The following is a 16,496-nucleotide window of genomic DNA, read 5'->3' as shown; positions in this document are numbered from 1 at the left end:
AAACCAGAGTGACCCTGCTGCTTTTGCTGGTTGAGCAAGTGCTGAAAACAGAGACGTGACCTACGCTCTGCATCTCCGGACTCCTGCATTTGGCTGGCGAAGCCAAGGATGGAACCTTCTCTCCCCAAGTGGTTCATGATATCTTTTGAGAATCTGATGAAAATTTGAGAGCCTCCTCTCAGCATATACACATATATCCAACACTTCACATCTGTTTTCAGGGTTCACAAACTCGCTGAAACCCTTGAGGGGTGACTTTGAAGGAGCCCTTATTAAGCTGGATCCCTTAGTCCAGAAGCGACCACCCAGAGGGTGCCACTGTGGTTCCTCTGGAACCCAGCCCTGTCCTCCCTCGCTGCTTTGCCATCAGCAGCTTTCTTCCCCCATCCACTCTCCCTCCCCACACCTGTACCGGCCTCACCTTCACTAATAATTCAACCGAGAACTAAGAGTAGCTCCCCCTGCTGTCCCACCGCTGCCACTACCACCTCTCCGTTATTCGAATTCCAGACACTGCTGTATCTTTCAATAAAAGTAAACGTGGTCGCGTAATGCAATTTCTATAGAAGACACATCTGATCCTTCCTTTCTCCTTCCTGCTTCCATTAGCACGGACACCTTTTCAGGTGTTAGTGTAATGGCTCATTTTTCATGTTTCAAAGCTGCAGGTCTGCAAACGTATGGTAAGGGCAGTCTCAGCAGGTCTCCGAACCAAATGCTGATTTCAGAAGAGCCTTGCTTAATGACAACACAGTAGATTGTTTTCCAACGGTTCTTCATCCAAGCAATGCCTACTTACATTTTGCAATTCATATTTTGCAATAATGTATGCATAGAAGTTTCTGGGGTTTTTTTAACAGCTGCCATCTCAGGGACTTTGCGGTAAATCTGAAAACTCAGTTCCCCGCTCACTTGCCTGTAAACCCGGGTGCGCAGACACATGTGCCATTTAGGCCTTCACTGTCACAGGTGCCTCCGTTCAGACAGCTGACGTTAGCACAGGGGTCCTTGTAGGATTCACAGTGGATTCCTGCAGAGAAACAGATGCAAAAGGGGTGACTCATTAAGGGGTCTCCAGCTCCCATGGCCTTTAAAAGGAAAGTGTTGGAAAAGCCTTGAACAGTGTGGAGGCTGATTCCCAGAGGGGTGTGTGTGCACATGTATTCACATGCCCACCTTTGACTTTAGGTTGTTGTAAAAACACACCTTAGGAGAAAATAACAGATTGAGTACCGGCTCGTAGGTCCCACCATGAAGTCTTTTACGTACTTTCTCTGACCACACGCCCCAAAGCCTGGGCAACAGAATGTTAAAACTTTGAAAGATAAAATTTATCAGTGATAAATGCTCTCTAAGTCTCCAAAAGAAACAGAACATAGCCAGACAGTCTACATAAAATGTCAATATAATTGATAAACAGTATCCTGAAGGTAAAGACTTGGAGTCAGATACTTAGACGAGCCCCAGTCATACTGTGGAAAATTGCAGAGGAGAGAAGGAAGTGTTTGTCCTTAGACCTCATTCCCAAAGACCAACCGGTTCACCACAGGCGAAAGGTAACATCTTGTGCACATACTGCATTCTAGACCCTTGTGCTGTGCTTTACGTGTAATGTGATCCTCAGGCCAGCACCATGAAACAAGGATCCAAATGCAAGGTCACCAGGCTGGCGGGGACGGAGCTGGGACCTGATGATGCTGGCAACTTGAACGTGAGTCTGTGCTCGCTGAGTAGTTCCCCTGAGACGGAGCTCAGCCGTGGAAATATACAACATTCTACGGAACTCAGTGCCCATTCAAACAAAATGGAGGCCCTGAAAAGAATCTTTATAGCAAATACAGTTCCCAGTGGTGTAAAAAAAATAGTCTACGTGTGCATGTATGTATGCAAGTGCTTGAAGTTGGACTGAGAGGAGAATGAATTACTTTGAAAGTCACTTTGTGCATTTCTATATTGTTGCAATTTTTCACAATGAGTATATAGTATTTTATCATTTTATTTAAAAAAAAAAAACTTTAAAAATCCAACACCATTCGAAAGGTAGAATTTCTGGTGTTGTTTCACTGGAGTGCCAGATGGATGAATAGACTAATCTCTCTCTCTTGACCCCCTACCATTTGGAGAGGAAGATAAATTACATGCTATGTAAGAATGTATATAACGATATACTCGCCCTTCCCAACAGCCTCAAGAAAAAATAAGCATAAAGCAAATAACAACAGGATGGTATTAATTTCCTTACTTCACTCATATCTGTACAAAGGCCTGCCACACCCAGCGACTCACATCGTTTTGTCACTGAAATTATTCTTGCTGAGATTTTTTTTCTCTCCTTTCCTTTTCAGTTGTCAGTGTCTTAAGAAGGAAGGTTCAAGAATGAGGGGGAGAAATACAAGAGAAAAAGGAAACAGAACTACCTACTTGTAGTCACATTAATGATTTATTTGAACCTGGTAAAGTATTTTAGAATGGATGGTTTTTCATTTCTTTTTACCCTTTGCCCTCATATCCAACCTAGGAACAATAATAGTCTACCAGATATTTTTCTAAAGTGTCTTTCAGATCTCTGCCTGACATTTCTCCCTGAAACCACCACCCCAAGCCCACTGCCTCACGCCAGGTGGGAGACGCTCCCGGCCCCAAGCCATCTCCTAGCTCCCTCTCTGCCTCCAGTGACGTGATGGAACCTCCCTGACGCATCGTCCTTAACAAACCCAGGACTCATGGTAATATTCAAGGTCAAACTAATTTAAAGATTAAAGCATAAAACTGGTAATTGTTCTTCACTTGAGTGTGTATGGCCTCTGCACCCAGAAGTCTCCATTTTCTTTTTCCCACTGATTCCCAAATAGCACAGGCTGAATTGAAAGAATAAAATGCAAAAGAGCCTTTTCTGCTTCAAAATGTTCATCAGAAGACAAGGGTTCATATATTCAGAATTTCCCAGGAGGCTGATCAATGGGAACCACGTGACAAAAAAGGCTTTCAATTGTAATGGGAAATACAGCCACAGATCAAGGTTCAGAGAGGTCTGAAACCTAAAAGATATTTCCATTAGACCTAAAATAAAAGCAATCAAGGATAATCTTTCCTGGGTTTCTACAAATACATTTGCCAATCTAACCTTATAATAGTCGTATAACTAATACATTAGCACGCAAATGACCACATTCTTCAAATAGGGCTGAAAAGCACATTCTAGGCTAGATATTTAAGCACCTTAACATTAAACGCCTTCAATAAGATAGATTTGATGAAAATGTCCAAGATAATAAGCAATTTCAATCTTTTGGGTGGGTTTTCTGGGCAATGACTTTATCCTTTGTTATTTCTCTTTTTCAAAAGATAAGATATTCAGTCACTTGAAGGTCATTGAGAGTTTTCTGGCAGCAAGGGGGGACAGAAGCTAATCTTCATGGCAACACGATGACTACAAAGCAAGATGGTCTTAAAGGTCCCCTGAGAGCACTTTGCTGACTCCTGTTTCTAGCCTCTAAGCCTCGCTAAGCCCTGTGTAAGAAATATTTGTCATGCTGCTCAGGTCACTGATCAGAACTGAACAGCTATGAGCTAGAAATCTTAAATGCAGAGCAGGGACAGTCATGAATACCCCTGAGATGTCCAGGGTATGTCCCCTCCAACTCCCCTCCTAAGGCCTCCTGGGCTCCCCTTGTCTGCACCCCCAGGGCCCCTAGGCCCTTGCACAACACTGAGTGTTGGGCATCCCATGTCCTCTGACCATAACACCAGACTTCGCCCTCTGTCCCAAGCTGGTCTTCCCCCGGCACATTCTCAATGCCAAAGCCCAACTCATGGAAAGCTGAAGCTGGCTCTCCCAAGATAGAACTCCATTCTTCTGCCACTGTGTATTGAGAGCACAGGAAGATTCCACTGTTACAGAATTTATGGTCTTAAATCAAAACTTATCTGTCGGGGCTTCCCTGGTGGCGCAGTGGTTGGGAGTCCGCCTGCCGATGCAGGGGACGCGGATTCGTGCCCCGGTCCGGGAGGATCCCACGTGCCGCGTAGCGGCTGGGCCCGTGAGCCATGGCTGCTGAGCCTGCACGTCCGGAGCCTGTGCTCTGCAATGGGAGAGGCCCGTGTACCACAAAAAAAAAACTTATCTGTCCTCCTGCCTGATCCCCCCAACATCTCTGAGGTCCTTCTGAGCAGAGGCCATATCTTACCTCGCAAAAGAAATTACGGCTATACCACCAGAATCCTGTCCTTTCAGGAGGGGCGAAAGTCTGTGTACCTTGGCCGCCACACAGGTAGGATTGCTAGAGGAGTGAGAAGCCATTCCAAATCTGCCTCAAAAATACTCTATTTTGTCAGGGAAAATCAGGTCCACACTTCAAACTAAGCCTGTGGAATGACACACGCATCACCCGTTGGCAAGGGATGGAGCACACACGATTACGAAACTTGTGTTTAGTCTCAAGCAAAAATAAACTGTAATTCAGTCAAAACTAATAAAAATTCATACTTTTCATATTAAGGGATAGAGAGGAAACCTTTCTGAAAAGATCTTTATTCCAACAGGGCTCTTTATAACAGTTAACTTCAGAATTAAAATGAGCAAAAATTCAAAGAGTCATGCTCCAATGATAAATTTCTGGTGTCATCACAATTCAGTCGTGGTTAATATTTCGAAAACTGAAAAATCTTTATTTTATCTCCAATAAAGTTAAGCCAGGTAAAGAAAATTAACTTGAAGTATCCTTTGAACTTCCTATTCACTTGAAGACATCATCTTTCTTTTTTTCACTTAAATATTTTAGTTTTATTGTGACAGATACCTTTTATATAGAAGCATGCACAAAACACTGGAGTTTACTTGAAAGAACAGTAATAAAGTAAGTACCTGTGTAGCCACCATCCGGGATAAAAAGTAAAACATTTCTCCCCCTGTGCCTTTTCCCAAAGGGAAAAGGCCCACGGGTAACAATCATCCCGACCTTTGAACAATCACTTCTTTGCTTTTCCTTTATACTTCTACCACCTTTGAATATATCTCTACATGATATAATGTTTAGTTTTGTCTGTTCTCAAATTTAATATAAATGGAATCATGCTGTTTGTGTTCCTCTATAATTTGCTTCTTTTGTTCAACATTACATCTTTAAGATTCTTCATTGTTGATGGGTGTAGTTTCAGTTCATTCATTTCTACTGCTGTATAATATTTATCTACTCTTTTTATTTTATTTCTTTATATTTTATACAGCAGGTTCTTATTAGTCAACCATTTGATACACATCATTGTATACATGTCAATCCCAATCGCCCAATTCATCACACCACCACCACCCCCCGCTGCTTTCCCCCCTTGGAGTCCATACATTTGTTCTTTACATCTGTGTCTCTATTTCTGCCTTGCAAACCAGTTCACCTGTACCATTTTTCTAGATTCCACACATATGCATTAATATATGATATTTGTTTTCTCTTTCTGACTTACTTCACTCTGTATGACAGTCTCTAGATCCATCCACATCTCTACAGATGACCCAATTTCATTCCTTTTCATGGCTGAGTAATATTCCATTGTATATATGTGCCACATCTTCTTTATCCATTCATCTGTCGACCAGCATTTAGGTTGCTTCCGTGAGTTGGCTATTGTAAATAGTGCTGCAATGAACACTGGGGTGCATGTGTCTTTTTGAATTATGGTTTTCTCTGGGTATATGCCCAGTAGTGGGATCGCTGGGTCATGTGGTAATTCTATTTTTTGTTTTTTACGGAACCTCCATACTGTTCTCCATAGTGGCTGTATCAATTTACATTCCCACCAACAGTGCAAGAGGGTTCCCTTTTCTCCACACCCTCTCCAGCATTTATTGTTTGTAGATTTTTTGATGATGGCCATTCTGACTGGTGTGAGGTGATACCTCATTGTAGTTTTGATTTGCATTTCTCTAATGATTAGTGATGTTGAGCATTCTTTCATGTGTTGGTTGGCAATCTGTATATCTTCTTCAGAGAAATGTCTATTTAGGTCTTCTGCCCATTTTTGGATTGGGCTCTTTGTTTTTTTGATATTGAGCTGCATGGGCTGCTTGTAAATTTTGGAGATTAGTCCTTTGTCAGCTGCTTCATTTGCAAATATTTTCTCCCATTGTGAGGGTTGTCTTTCCGTGTTGTTTATGTTTTCCTTTGCTTTGCAAAAGCTTTTAAGTTTCATTAGGTCCCATGTGTTTATTTTTGTTATTATTTCCATTTCTCTAGGACGTTGGTCTAACTCCATACACAAAAATAAACTCAAAATGGATTAAAGACCTAAATGTAAGGTCAGACACTATAACACTCTTAGAGGAAAACATAGGAAGAACACTCTATGACATAAATCACAGCAAGATCCGTTCTGTAACTGATTTCTAATCTCACAGCATTGTGATCAGAAAAGATGCTTGATATGATTTCAATTTTCTAAAATTTACCGAGGCTTGATTTGTGACCCAAGATGTGATCTATTCTGAAGAATTCTGTGTGCACTTGAGAAGAAAGTGTAACCTGCTGTTTTTGGATGGAATGTCCTATAAATATCAATTAAATCTATCTGGTCTATTGTGTCATTTAAAGCTTGTGTTTCTTTATTAATTTTCTATCTGTATGATCTGTCCATTTGTGTAAGTGAGGTGTTAAAGTCCCCCACTATTATTGTGTTACTGTTAATTTCCTCTTTTATAGCTGTTAGCAGTTGCCTTATGTATTGAGGTGCTCCTATGTTGGGTGCATATACATATATAATTGTTATATCTTCTTGGATTGATCCCTTGATCATTATGTAGTATCCTTCCTTGTCTCTTATAACATTCTTTATCTTAAAGTCTATTTTATCTGATATGAGTATTGCTACTCCAACTTTCTTTTGATTTCCATTTGCATGGAATATCTTTTTCCATCCCCTCACTTTCAGTCTGTATGTGTCCCTAGGTCTGAAGTGGGTCTCTTGTAGACAGCATATAGATGGGTCTTGTTTTTATATCCATTCAGTGAGCCTGTGTCTTTTGGTTGGAGCACTTAATCCATTCACATTAAAGGTAATTATCGATATGTATGCTCCTATTACCATTTTCTTAATTGTTATGGGTTTGTTTTTGTAGGTCCTTTTCTTCTCTTGTGTTTCCCACTTAGAGAAGTTCCTTTAGCATTTGTTGTAGAGCTGGTTTGGCGGTGCTGAATTCTCTTAGCTTTTGCTTGTCTGTAAACCTTTTGATTTCTCCATTGTCTGAATGAGATCCTTGCCGGGTAGAGAATCTTGGTTGTAGGTTCTTCCCTTTCACCACTTTAAATATATTGTGCCACTCCCTTCTGGCTTGTAGAGTTTCTGCTGAGAAATCAGCTGTTAACCTTATGGGAGTTCCCTTGTATGTTGTCATTTTTCCCTTGATGCTTTCAATAATTTTTCCTTGTCTTTAATTTTTGTGAATTTGATTACTATGTGTCTTGGTGTGTTTCTCCTTGGGTTTATCCTGCCTGGGACTCTGCGCTTCCTGGACTTGGGTGGTTATTTCCCTTCCCATGTTAGGGAAGTTTTTGACTATAATCTCTTCAAATATTTTCTCAGGTCCTTTCTCTCTCTCTTTTCCTTCTGGGACCCCTATAAGGCAAATGTTGGTGCGTTTAATATTGTCCCAGAGGTCTCTTAGTCTGTCTTCATTTCTTTTCATTCTTCTCTTTTTATTCTGTTCCATAGCAGTGAACTCCACCATTCTGTCTTCCAGCTCACTTATCTGTTCTTCTGCCTCAGTTATTCTGCTATTGATTCCTTCTAGTGTAGTTTTCATTTCAGTTATTGTACTGTCATCTCTGTTTGTTCTTTAATTCTTTTAGTTGTTTGTTTTTTAATTCTTCTAGGTCTTTGTTAAACATTTCTTTCATCTTCTTGATCTTTGCCTCCATTCTGTTTCCGAGGTCCTGGATCATCTTCGTTACCATTATTCTGAATCCTGTCTCTGGAAGGTTGCCTATCTCCACTTCATTTAGTTGTTTTTCTTGGGTTTTATCTTGTTCCTTCATCTTGTACAGAGTCCTCTACCTTTTCATTTTGTCTGTCTTTCTGTGAATGTGGTTTTCATTCCACAGGCTGCCGGATTGTAGTTCTTCTTGCTTCTGCTGTCTGCCCTCTGGTGGATGAGGCTATCTAAGAGGCTTATGCAAGCTTCCTGATGGGAGGGAGTGGTGGTGGGTAGAGCTGGGTGTTGCTCTGGTGGGCAGAGCTCAGCAAAACTGTAATCCACTTGTCTGCTAATGGGTGGGGCTGAGTTGCCTCCCTGTTGGTTGGTTGGCCTGAGGTGACCCAGCACTGGAGGCTACAGGCTCTTTGGTGGGTCTAATGGTTGACTCTGGGAGGGACCATACCAAGTAGTACTTCCCAGAACTTCTGATGCCAGTGTCCTTGTCCCCACGGTGAGCCACAGCCACCACCTGCCTCTGCAGGAGACCCTCCAACACTAGCAGGTAGGTCTGGTTCAGTCTCTCCTGGGTTCACTGCTCCTTCCCCTGGGTCCCGACGTGCATACTACTTTGTGTGTGCCCTCCAGGAGTGGAGTCTCTGTTTTCCCCAGTCCTGTTGAAATCCTACAGTCAAATCCCGCTAGCCTTCAGACTCTGATTCTCTAGGAATTCCTCCTCCTGTTGCCGGACCCCCAGGTTGGGAAGCCTGATGTGGGGCTCAGAACCTTCACTCCAGTGGGTGGACTTCTGTGGTATAAGTGTTCTCAAGTTTGTGAGCCACCCACCCAGCAGTTATGGGATTTGATTTTACTGTGATTGCCCCCCTCCTACCATCTCATTGTGGCTTCTCCTTTGTCTTTGAATGTGGGGTATCTTTCTGGTGAGTTCCAGTGTCTTCTTGTCAATGCCTGTTCAGCAGTCAGTTGTGATTCCAGTGCTCTCACAGGAGGGAGTGAGTGCACATCTTTCTACTGCACCATCTTCAACCAATCTGGACATCATCTTATTTTATTCAGACTGATTCCTTCCATGAAAAGTGTTCCAGTATTTCAACCTCACAGAGCTCAACTTTTTCTAAGCTGTTTCAGATGTTACAGTTGAGATCTTGACCTTCACTTCATTATTCCTTGTGTTTGCCAGTCTCAGTCCACTCTTCTGCTTAAATAATAGCCTGATAAAGGAAAAGTCCTGACTTATCCATTTTTCTATCAATCACAATACTTGAGAAGGGACAGGTACAGAAAATACCTGGAAATTCTTGTTCACTGGTTATACAGAGGAAATAATTCTAAACAACAAAGAAAGAGTTCATATCCTTTCAATCATAAATTTCTGTAGACTTTAAAAATAAACAATTCAGTACAATGTGATCAAACTCATAACCCAATGATCTTATTTCTGAGACTCTATCCCCCCAAAATCCAGAAAGTATGAAAATTATATGAATAAAGATGTTCATTCCAGAATTATTTACAGTAGCTTCACTTCAGATATAGCAAGGGAATGGATAAATATTACCCCATGGGAACATCACATCGCCATTTAAAACAGAACTAATAAAACTTGCTAACAATTTCTAAATCAAACATAAATAATGGTAAGTCTGAGAAGGGTAATACCAACTTGTAGGTATAATCAATTATTACTGTAAAAACACAGATATTAAAAAGGATGGAAATAATACAGATGATTATTGCTCTTATGTTCTGCTGTAAAGCTATGAGTTATGAAATTTCCTCAGTTTTCTAAATTGTTATCATTGTTGCTACATTATTTTCGTAATTAAAAATTGAAGTATTTTCTTTCTAACTTCTGTCACCAAAAATTCCAAATGAGTATAGTCTTGACCATTAAATTTGTTCTGCTATAAATAATAATTCAACACAATGTTGGGCTGTAACTTGACTTTTTGGCACTATAATGTGATGAACACTAACTGAAGTCTTGAAAGTCTCATTGTGAATTAGCTCTGGACTAGTTTTTTTTGTTTGTTTGTTTGTTTTATGTGGTACGCGGGCCTCACTGTTGTGGCCTCTCCCGTTGCGGAGCACAGGCTCAGCGGCCATGGCTCACGGGCCCAGCCGCTCCGCGGCATGTGGGATCCTCCTGGACCGGGGCATGAACCCGCATCCCCTGCATCGGCAGGTGGACTCTCAACCACTGCGCCACCAGGGAAGCCCCGGACTAGTTTTAAAGAAGTATCAGCATTTCAGTATGTCTGAAGGGAGATCACTAGGAGTCCCTCCATGTATTTTGCTTCTAACAATTTCATGATCCACAGTGGAAACTTACTGGGAAAATGTTCGAGTTGCCTTGCTTTATTTAATTAGTGTGTTAAGCAGTAGCTTCCATTCAAGTACAGATAGCTGTGGAGCATGTACTTTGTGTAAGCCACCATATCAAGAGCTGATGAGCATTAAAAAAAAAAAGAACCTGTGTAGTCACTGCCTTTCAGGAGATTCTAATTTAGTGTCAGGGAAAGGAAAGTCTGGAGCCAGAAAGTACTGACTACAAGGCTGACCATAACTGTCATAGAAAATATCAAGAAAATGCTTGGAGAGTTCAGGAAAGAGAAATCACACCTGTTTGGAGATCAACATTTCTGACAATGGATGCAGCCATAGGACTGGATAAGGGGAAAGAGGAGGAGAGAAAAAAGGGCCAAGAAGAAAAGCCTGGGAACCACTTGCATTCATGGTGTCCAGAGAGCAAGGATTCATTCCAAGAAGGCCAGGAGGGAAGAGTAGGGTTGGGGGGTGAGGGTGGGGGGAGGAACGGAGCTGCGGAAGCTAAAGCAGGGTGAGTTTCAAAAGGGACCCAGTGATCATGAAGCAAAAGGGCAAGAATGTGAAGTTGGAAGCTGGAGAGGCAGGCTTTGGGGTTTCAGTTTTCAATTAGGCCACTGCTAGATCCATTTATCGGAATGGTACTAATGATATCCAAATGAAAGAAGATTAAGAAAAGAAAATTTAAGGAAATAAGAGGCATCATCTATACCAACTCTAAGGAAATTTGGTTGTAAAAGAAAGAGGAAGAAAGGGGCAAGTAAGTATAGGAGGAGGCAAAGTCAAACAAGAGTAAGTTTTTTTCACTTCATATGGAATTTATTTAGAAGTGTGTGTAAGAACATTTCTTTTTTCCTGTTTAGCAACTCAGTTTCTCTAGCACCATTTATTAGAAAAGAATTCCCATCCCATTCATAGTAATTCCTTGTTAAGAGTCATATATTATTATAGACTATGGTTTCTGGGTCATTATTCAGTTTTGGTTAGCTGTCCATTCTTGCACCCATAACATGGGGATGTAATAATAATTGCAGCATTACAATGGGTTTCAACATCTGGCAGGAGTTCCCCCTCACTGCTTTCCGTTTTCAAAATGTTCTTAGCTGTCTTGCCTGACTTTCTATTGCATTCATTCTTTTTAGGAAGTTATATTCATTTGTTTAAGTTTTTTTAAAAACAGAAAAGAGCAAAAAATCACCACTTAAAAAAGCACATATGTAAGTAAGAAGTTAAAGTTCCAGTCCTCCCCCCAACACACCACTTATCCAAGTTCTAACTCCAGAGGTAAGTACTAGTTAAGAATTGATGCCCACCCATCTGATAGTTTCCTAAGTTTATACAGACATCTTACATGTAAATATATGTTGGGATAAATGCTTTCAAAGAGGGAAAAAATGTCCATACCCTAAGGAGAGAAAGGCCCAGAATCTTTTGACCTCTCTCCTCCCCTCACTCACTCTTCCTCTGGATTGGAGGGCATGAATTACCCACTTCTGCTTCTCTTTAATACCTTCTACCCTACCCCTCAACACCTGCCCATCACTCTTACTTTAGAAGTTCTCTCATTTATTGCTACTTTGCTAGGGTTTTCATTCCTGCTTAAACCCAAACTTAAATGTCTCTATAAATATATCAAAATGAAATATCACTTTACCTGCCCATTGAGATGAGATCTTTAACACACTTGTATGCCTTCCAATCCTTCCCAACACCCACCAACTCATGGACTTGGTTAAAATAATATGAAATTTTAGTTTGGTCATTTAAATTTTCCTTAAGAACAGATGGATTGACACACTCTAGGGTGACCACCCTTATATAACTCCCTCCTCTTGAGTGTGAGCTCTCATCAATAGCAATTGGCAAAGGTTAAGAGATTCTGAAGATGCTGTTACAGTATCTAATCAGTTGACTTTGAGTTAACCTTAGGTGGGCCTGACCTAACTAGGTGAGACCTTTAAGAGGGTTCAGGCCTCTCCTGGGTTTCAAGAAGCAGAATGTCAAGAATTCTACAGCTGCAAGGATATGAATTCTGCCAACCACTTGAGGGTTGGAAGCTGATCCTTCCCTATTTAAACCTCAGATGAGAGCTCAGCTCAACCAACACCCTGATTCCAGCCTTGGATTCCAGACCTTGAACAGGGAATCCATTAATCCATGCCTGGACCTAGGAAACTGTTAGATAATAAAAGGGTGTTGTTTTAAGCAACTACCTTACAATAATTCACTATGCAGCAATAATAATTAATATAGTAGGCATGTCTATTTTTTCAAGAGACTTTTCTTTACCATTAAATTAGTATTTACAATCATATGAATGTCATCTATTTAGGTTTATCCCCGCATGTAAAGAAGTCTGCTCAACCCTTTTCCTCCTGTTCTCCATCGTCCCCTATCTGGTCATCTTTGCTCTGATTTAGTTCCAATTTGATGAGAATACCTTGGAAAATAATTTTCTTATAGAGGGTACACGGTGTTATGTTTTCTGTATCCTTAAATGTACAAAATGTCTTTCTTTACCCCTCAAATACAAATGAACCTTTAACAACCAGACATTTTCATTGAAAAATCTAAAACACTCTTCTTCACTGTTGTTTAGCTTCATTTTAGAGAAGAGCAGTTCGATGCTGATTTGATTCTTTCTTTTGTGTGTAACTTGTACTCACTATGAAGAATCTTGTAAAAACTATTCTCAGTGTTCTTGGATTTGGAAATTCTACCAGGAAACTGCAAATTACGTATCATCTCCCTCATTAATCCTCTGGCATTTTGTAAGCCCATTCTATTTGAAAATTTCAATTTTCTTCATCTCATAGACTTCTCCCTAGTAGCTGGTTGATTCTGGTTTTATTTCCACGTGTTCTTTCCTCTTCCGCAACATCCACCATTCAGATGAAACATATCTCTTCATCTTTTCTCCACATTTCATGTCTTTTCACTCATGGTTTCCATTCCCTCATATTTTTACTTCTATCATGACATACTTCCTCCTTTTGCTTTTCCTGATCTAAATTCAATTTTGAGTGGTATACATTACTTTTTTTTACTTCCCTTCTTGAGTGTTTAGAGTTGTGGGGTTTGTTGCAATTTTGTTTTTACTTCCTAGATTTTTTCCCCTTGTTGAGTTGCTGGTACAGGCTCCCTGGACTGGCCAGGCTTGAGGTTGGCAACCTAGGCAGAGAGAGATGATACTGGAGATTCTCCTCCAGTGCTGGACAGGCCAGTCAAATTAGCCCTGTCTACATGGCCTCCCAATTTGGGGGTCTCAAGGTTCTCCAGGTGCGAGCAGGAGCTCATTCACACACACACACAAAGGACCGGCTCAGCCCAACTGCAATCCTCTCAAAGGGCAGCCAGGATCCATGAGATCAGGAGAGCCCTTTGCCTCGTAGAGTCAAGGGCAGCACATTATAGCATGTTTTCCCTCTCTATAAGCTGAAGGGTCTTTTGGGCTCAGCTGGTCATTGAGTCCTCCGTTCTCTCCAGAACCCTATCCCCTAACCCTGTGGTACACAAAGGCTCCCAGCACCGCACCCTTTCCTTAAAAACCCACATCCTCAAATGTGTCTGAGATCCCCTCCAGGATCTTGAGCCATCTCGAGTCGACTACCTTCTTGAGTCATCCACAGCAGGGCGTCTGTAACTGATGGAGGAAGGTCACAGAAAGACAGAAGGGGTGGAACAAGGAGCATATATGGAAGGATTAACCTTGAGCAGAATGGGGAGCATGTGATCAGGTAATAAGGAAGACAATAAAATTTGAGTGGCTGTGATTGCAGATGAGTTTGTAGGACAGGGCTTCTCAAAGGGTGGCACAGGCCCAGCATATCAACATCATCTGAGAACTTACCAGAAATTCAAATTCTTGGGCCCTACCCTAGACAGGGGTGGGGCCCAGCAAACTATGTTGTAAGAAGCCCACCAGCAGATTCTAACACATGCTCAAGTTTGAGAACCACTGCTCACTGGAAAACTAGAGAGATGTGAAGATGTTTACAGATTATAACCTCTCTTTCTTTCCATGAAGATGGACGTGAAATTTGTTCTATCCTATGAGTGAGGGATTTAATATGAGGCTTGAGGAAAGCAGCAAAATTCGGGAATACTCCTTGAGAAAAATGGAAGAAGGAGGTGAACAAAGCTAGGATCACAGTCCATGAATTTGTGGAGTCACTAGTGGGTCATCATATACAGTTTCGTTTTTTATTTCTTGGTCATGACAGCATGAGCAATGCTTCAAAGCCAGGAACATCAGAGGCAAATTCAGAGTATACCCAATTAATAACTTTGTCATTCATAAAGATGAAATTTACTCCATAAAACTCTATCATAAACTAAAGAATTTTGGACTTTAAAATTTGGAAGCACATCCACCACTACTCATTCTGTCATTGAAGAATCTCAAAATCTCTCAGTAAGCATTACTGCCCTTTCTTTAAACAGACAAAATAAAGACAAGTCGGTTGAAAAGGTTGATCCAGGGTCATCAGTCATCCAATGGCACAATGAGGATGAGCTACCTAGGTCTCCTAATTCATTGCTCCTTTATTCTTTCCAGACCTGAGCAGACTCCCTATTTCTCAATGCTCTGATCTTCCTAGAACTGAAATCCATGTGGATGAAGCCAGCACATCTGTCCTCACGGGAATTGGTGGAGTTTGGCTCTAAGTGGGCATTATAGTCCATGAGGAGCATCAGATGTGCCAATCATAAAGCCAAGACCTGACCCAGCTTCAGCCCCTCCATCCAGGGGCTAGGTCAAGTTCATCCATGTGCCCTACAAACCCTTGAGGCTCACCAGAACGACCTCTAAATAAAGGTGGGTCCATGCAAAGAGAAGCAAAGTCGGCTACAATGCGAGGTCACTGGCAGATGGATGGTATCAAGTAAGCGGTGGTGGGAGAAAGAGGTTAAGTGAAATGGCTATAAATAGAGCCTCAAAAGCATTACAAAAATCTACACCAGCCCGGGAGTCGTGACTTAGAGAAATGCATGCAAATTAGTTGATGACCCGGCGTCCTGCCACAGCGCCGGCTGAGCGTGTCAGGGCTCCAATAAAGCCACACCTGTGAGCCTGCTGGGGAGGAGATGGAAGGGCTTTCGGGACCATGTTGGCTGGGCTCCTGAGGGCTGACACTACCACCTCTCCGGTTACCGTCAGGCCTTTTTTATGAGTTCATGCACGTAAGGACTTAGAACAGGGTCTGAATGTGATAAACACTCGGTGAATGTCAGCTGTTTATCCAGAGTGACTCTGACACATGTCCACTCAAATGAACTAACATGTGCCTCCTTTTTAATGACTCATTCAATGAGAATGAACTTTTTTCCGCCAACATGTGAGACTCCACTTGCCTCCTCCACCAAAAAGCACGGCATCCTCTCCTCGTCCAGCAAGCACTGCTTTCCTCCCCCCGGATTCCATGGCTGTGTCCTCTGATCTGTGTCTGAAAGTCCACTTAATATCATTTTTTATCGTCAGCTTTTTACACATTCAACAGAGAAGAGAGTGAGGATACAAGAAGAAGGAAAGGGCAGGAGACAGATTTTTCAGTTTATCAAGAGGAAACCAGAGACTTCCAAACTGTTCTTTTCGGCCCCATACATCATCCCACTGCCAGCATCTGATTCTTGTTCTAAACAACTTCACACTCCAATTAGAGGTTTACGCATGTACGTGGAGAAATCCATGACGTCACTGAGAACCTTGCTGGCACTAGTCGGCCACATGATGCTCACCTTTGTACTCTGCCAGGCACACGCACTCATAGCCGTTGACAAGGTCCCTGCAGGTGGCGGCGTTCAGGCACGGGGCAGAGAGGCACTCGTTGTATTCCTCCTCACAGTAGAGGCCATGGTAGCCTGAGGGACAGAGAGAAAGGTCTGCAGTCAAACAAGTACCATTTATACGCACACGGGACCAGCCTACAAGGAAGGCGGTGGGTGTTCACTGGAAAGTAAGGCACAAATAGATGCGACTGAAGGAACTGGGTCTCTTGGGGTATTCTGAAATTTGGATTTCCAGAAAGGTTATGAAGAATCTATTCTTATCACCCTTTGTCACGCCCAACTATAAAACAAGTGATCCCACTGATCCACCAGATGGTCCCATTATTACGTCACGTCCAGTGGTACCGATGAACGGGAGATGTGGGTTACTAAGTGCATCAGCTGTGGTCACAGAAGGTAGCAATAGGGACAGGACTCACAGCCAAACAGCTCCTTTCAAGGATGTGGAGCCCTTTTTCTT

The 16,496-nt window shown here is 41.9% G+C and overlaps 1 protein-coding gene across 2 annotated transcripts in view; it reads right to left on the bottom strand.

Annotated features, from left to right (window-relative positions):
* Positions 1 to 16,496, bottom strand: part of DNER (delta/notch like EGF repeat containing) — a 326,508-nt gene that overhangs the window by 35,811 nt on the left and 274,201 nt on the right. For both annotated transcript variants that reach the window (XM_030882206.2, XM_060301752.1), the window contains exons 9-10: positions 15,986 to 16,108; positions 917 to 1,030 (exon numbers count right to left, since the gene is read on the bottom strand). In XM_030882206.2, the coding sequence (XP_030738066.1) occupies positions 917 to 1,030; positions 15,986 to 16,108 (237 nt within the window). The remainder of the gene's footprint in view (positions 1 to 916; positions 1,031 to 15,985; positions 16,109 to 16,496) is intronic.

The sequence above is a fragment of the Globicephala melas genome, chromosome 7 (genome assembly GCF_963455315.2).
Source record: "Globicephala melas chromosome 7, mGloMel1.2, whole genome shotgun sequence".
Classification (NCBI taxonomy): Eukaryota; Metazoa; Chordata; class Mammalia; order Artiodactyla; family Delphinidae; genus Globicephala; species Globicephala melas.
This window is presented reverse-complemented; position numbering and strand designations above follow the sequence as displayed.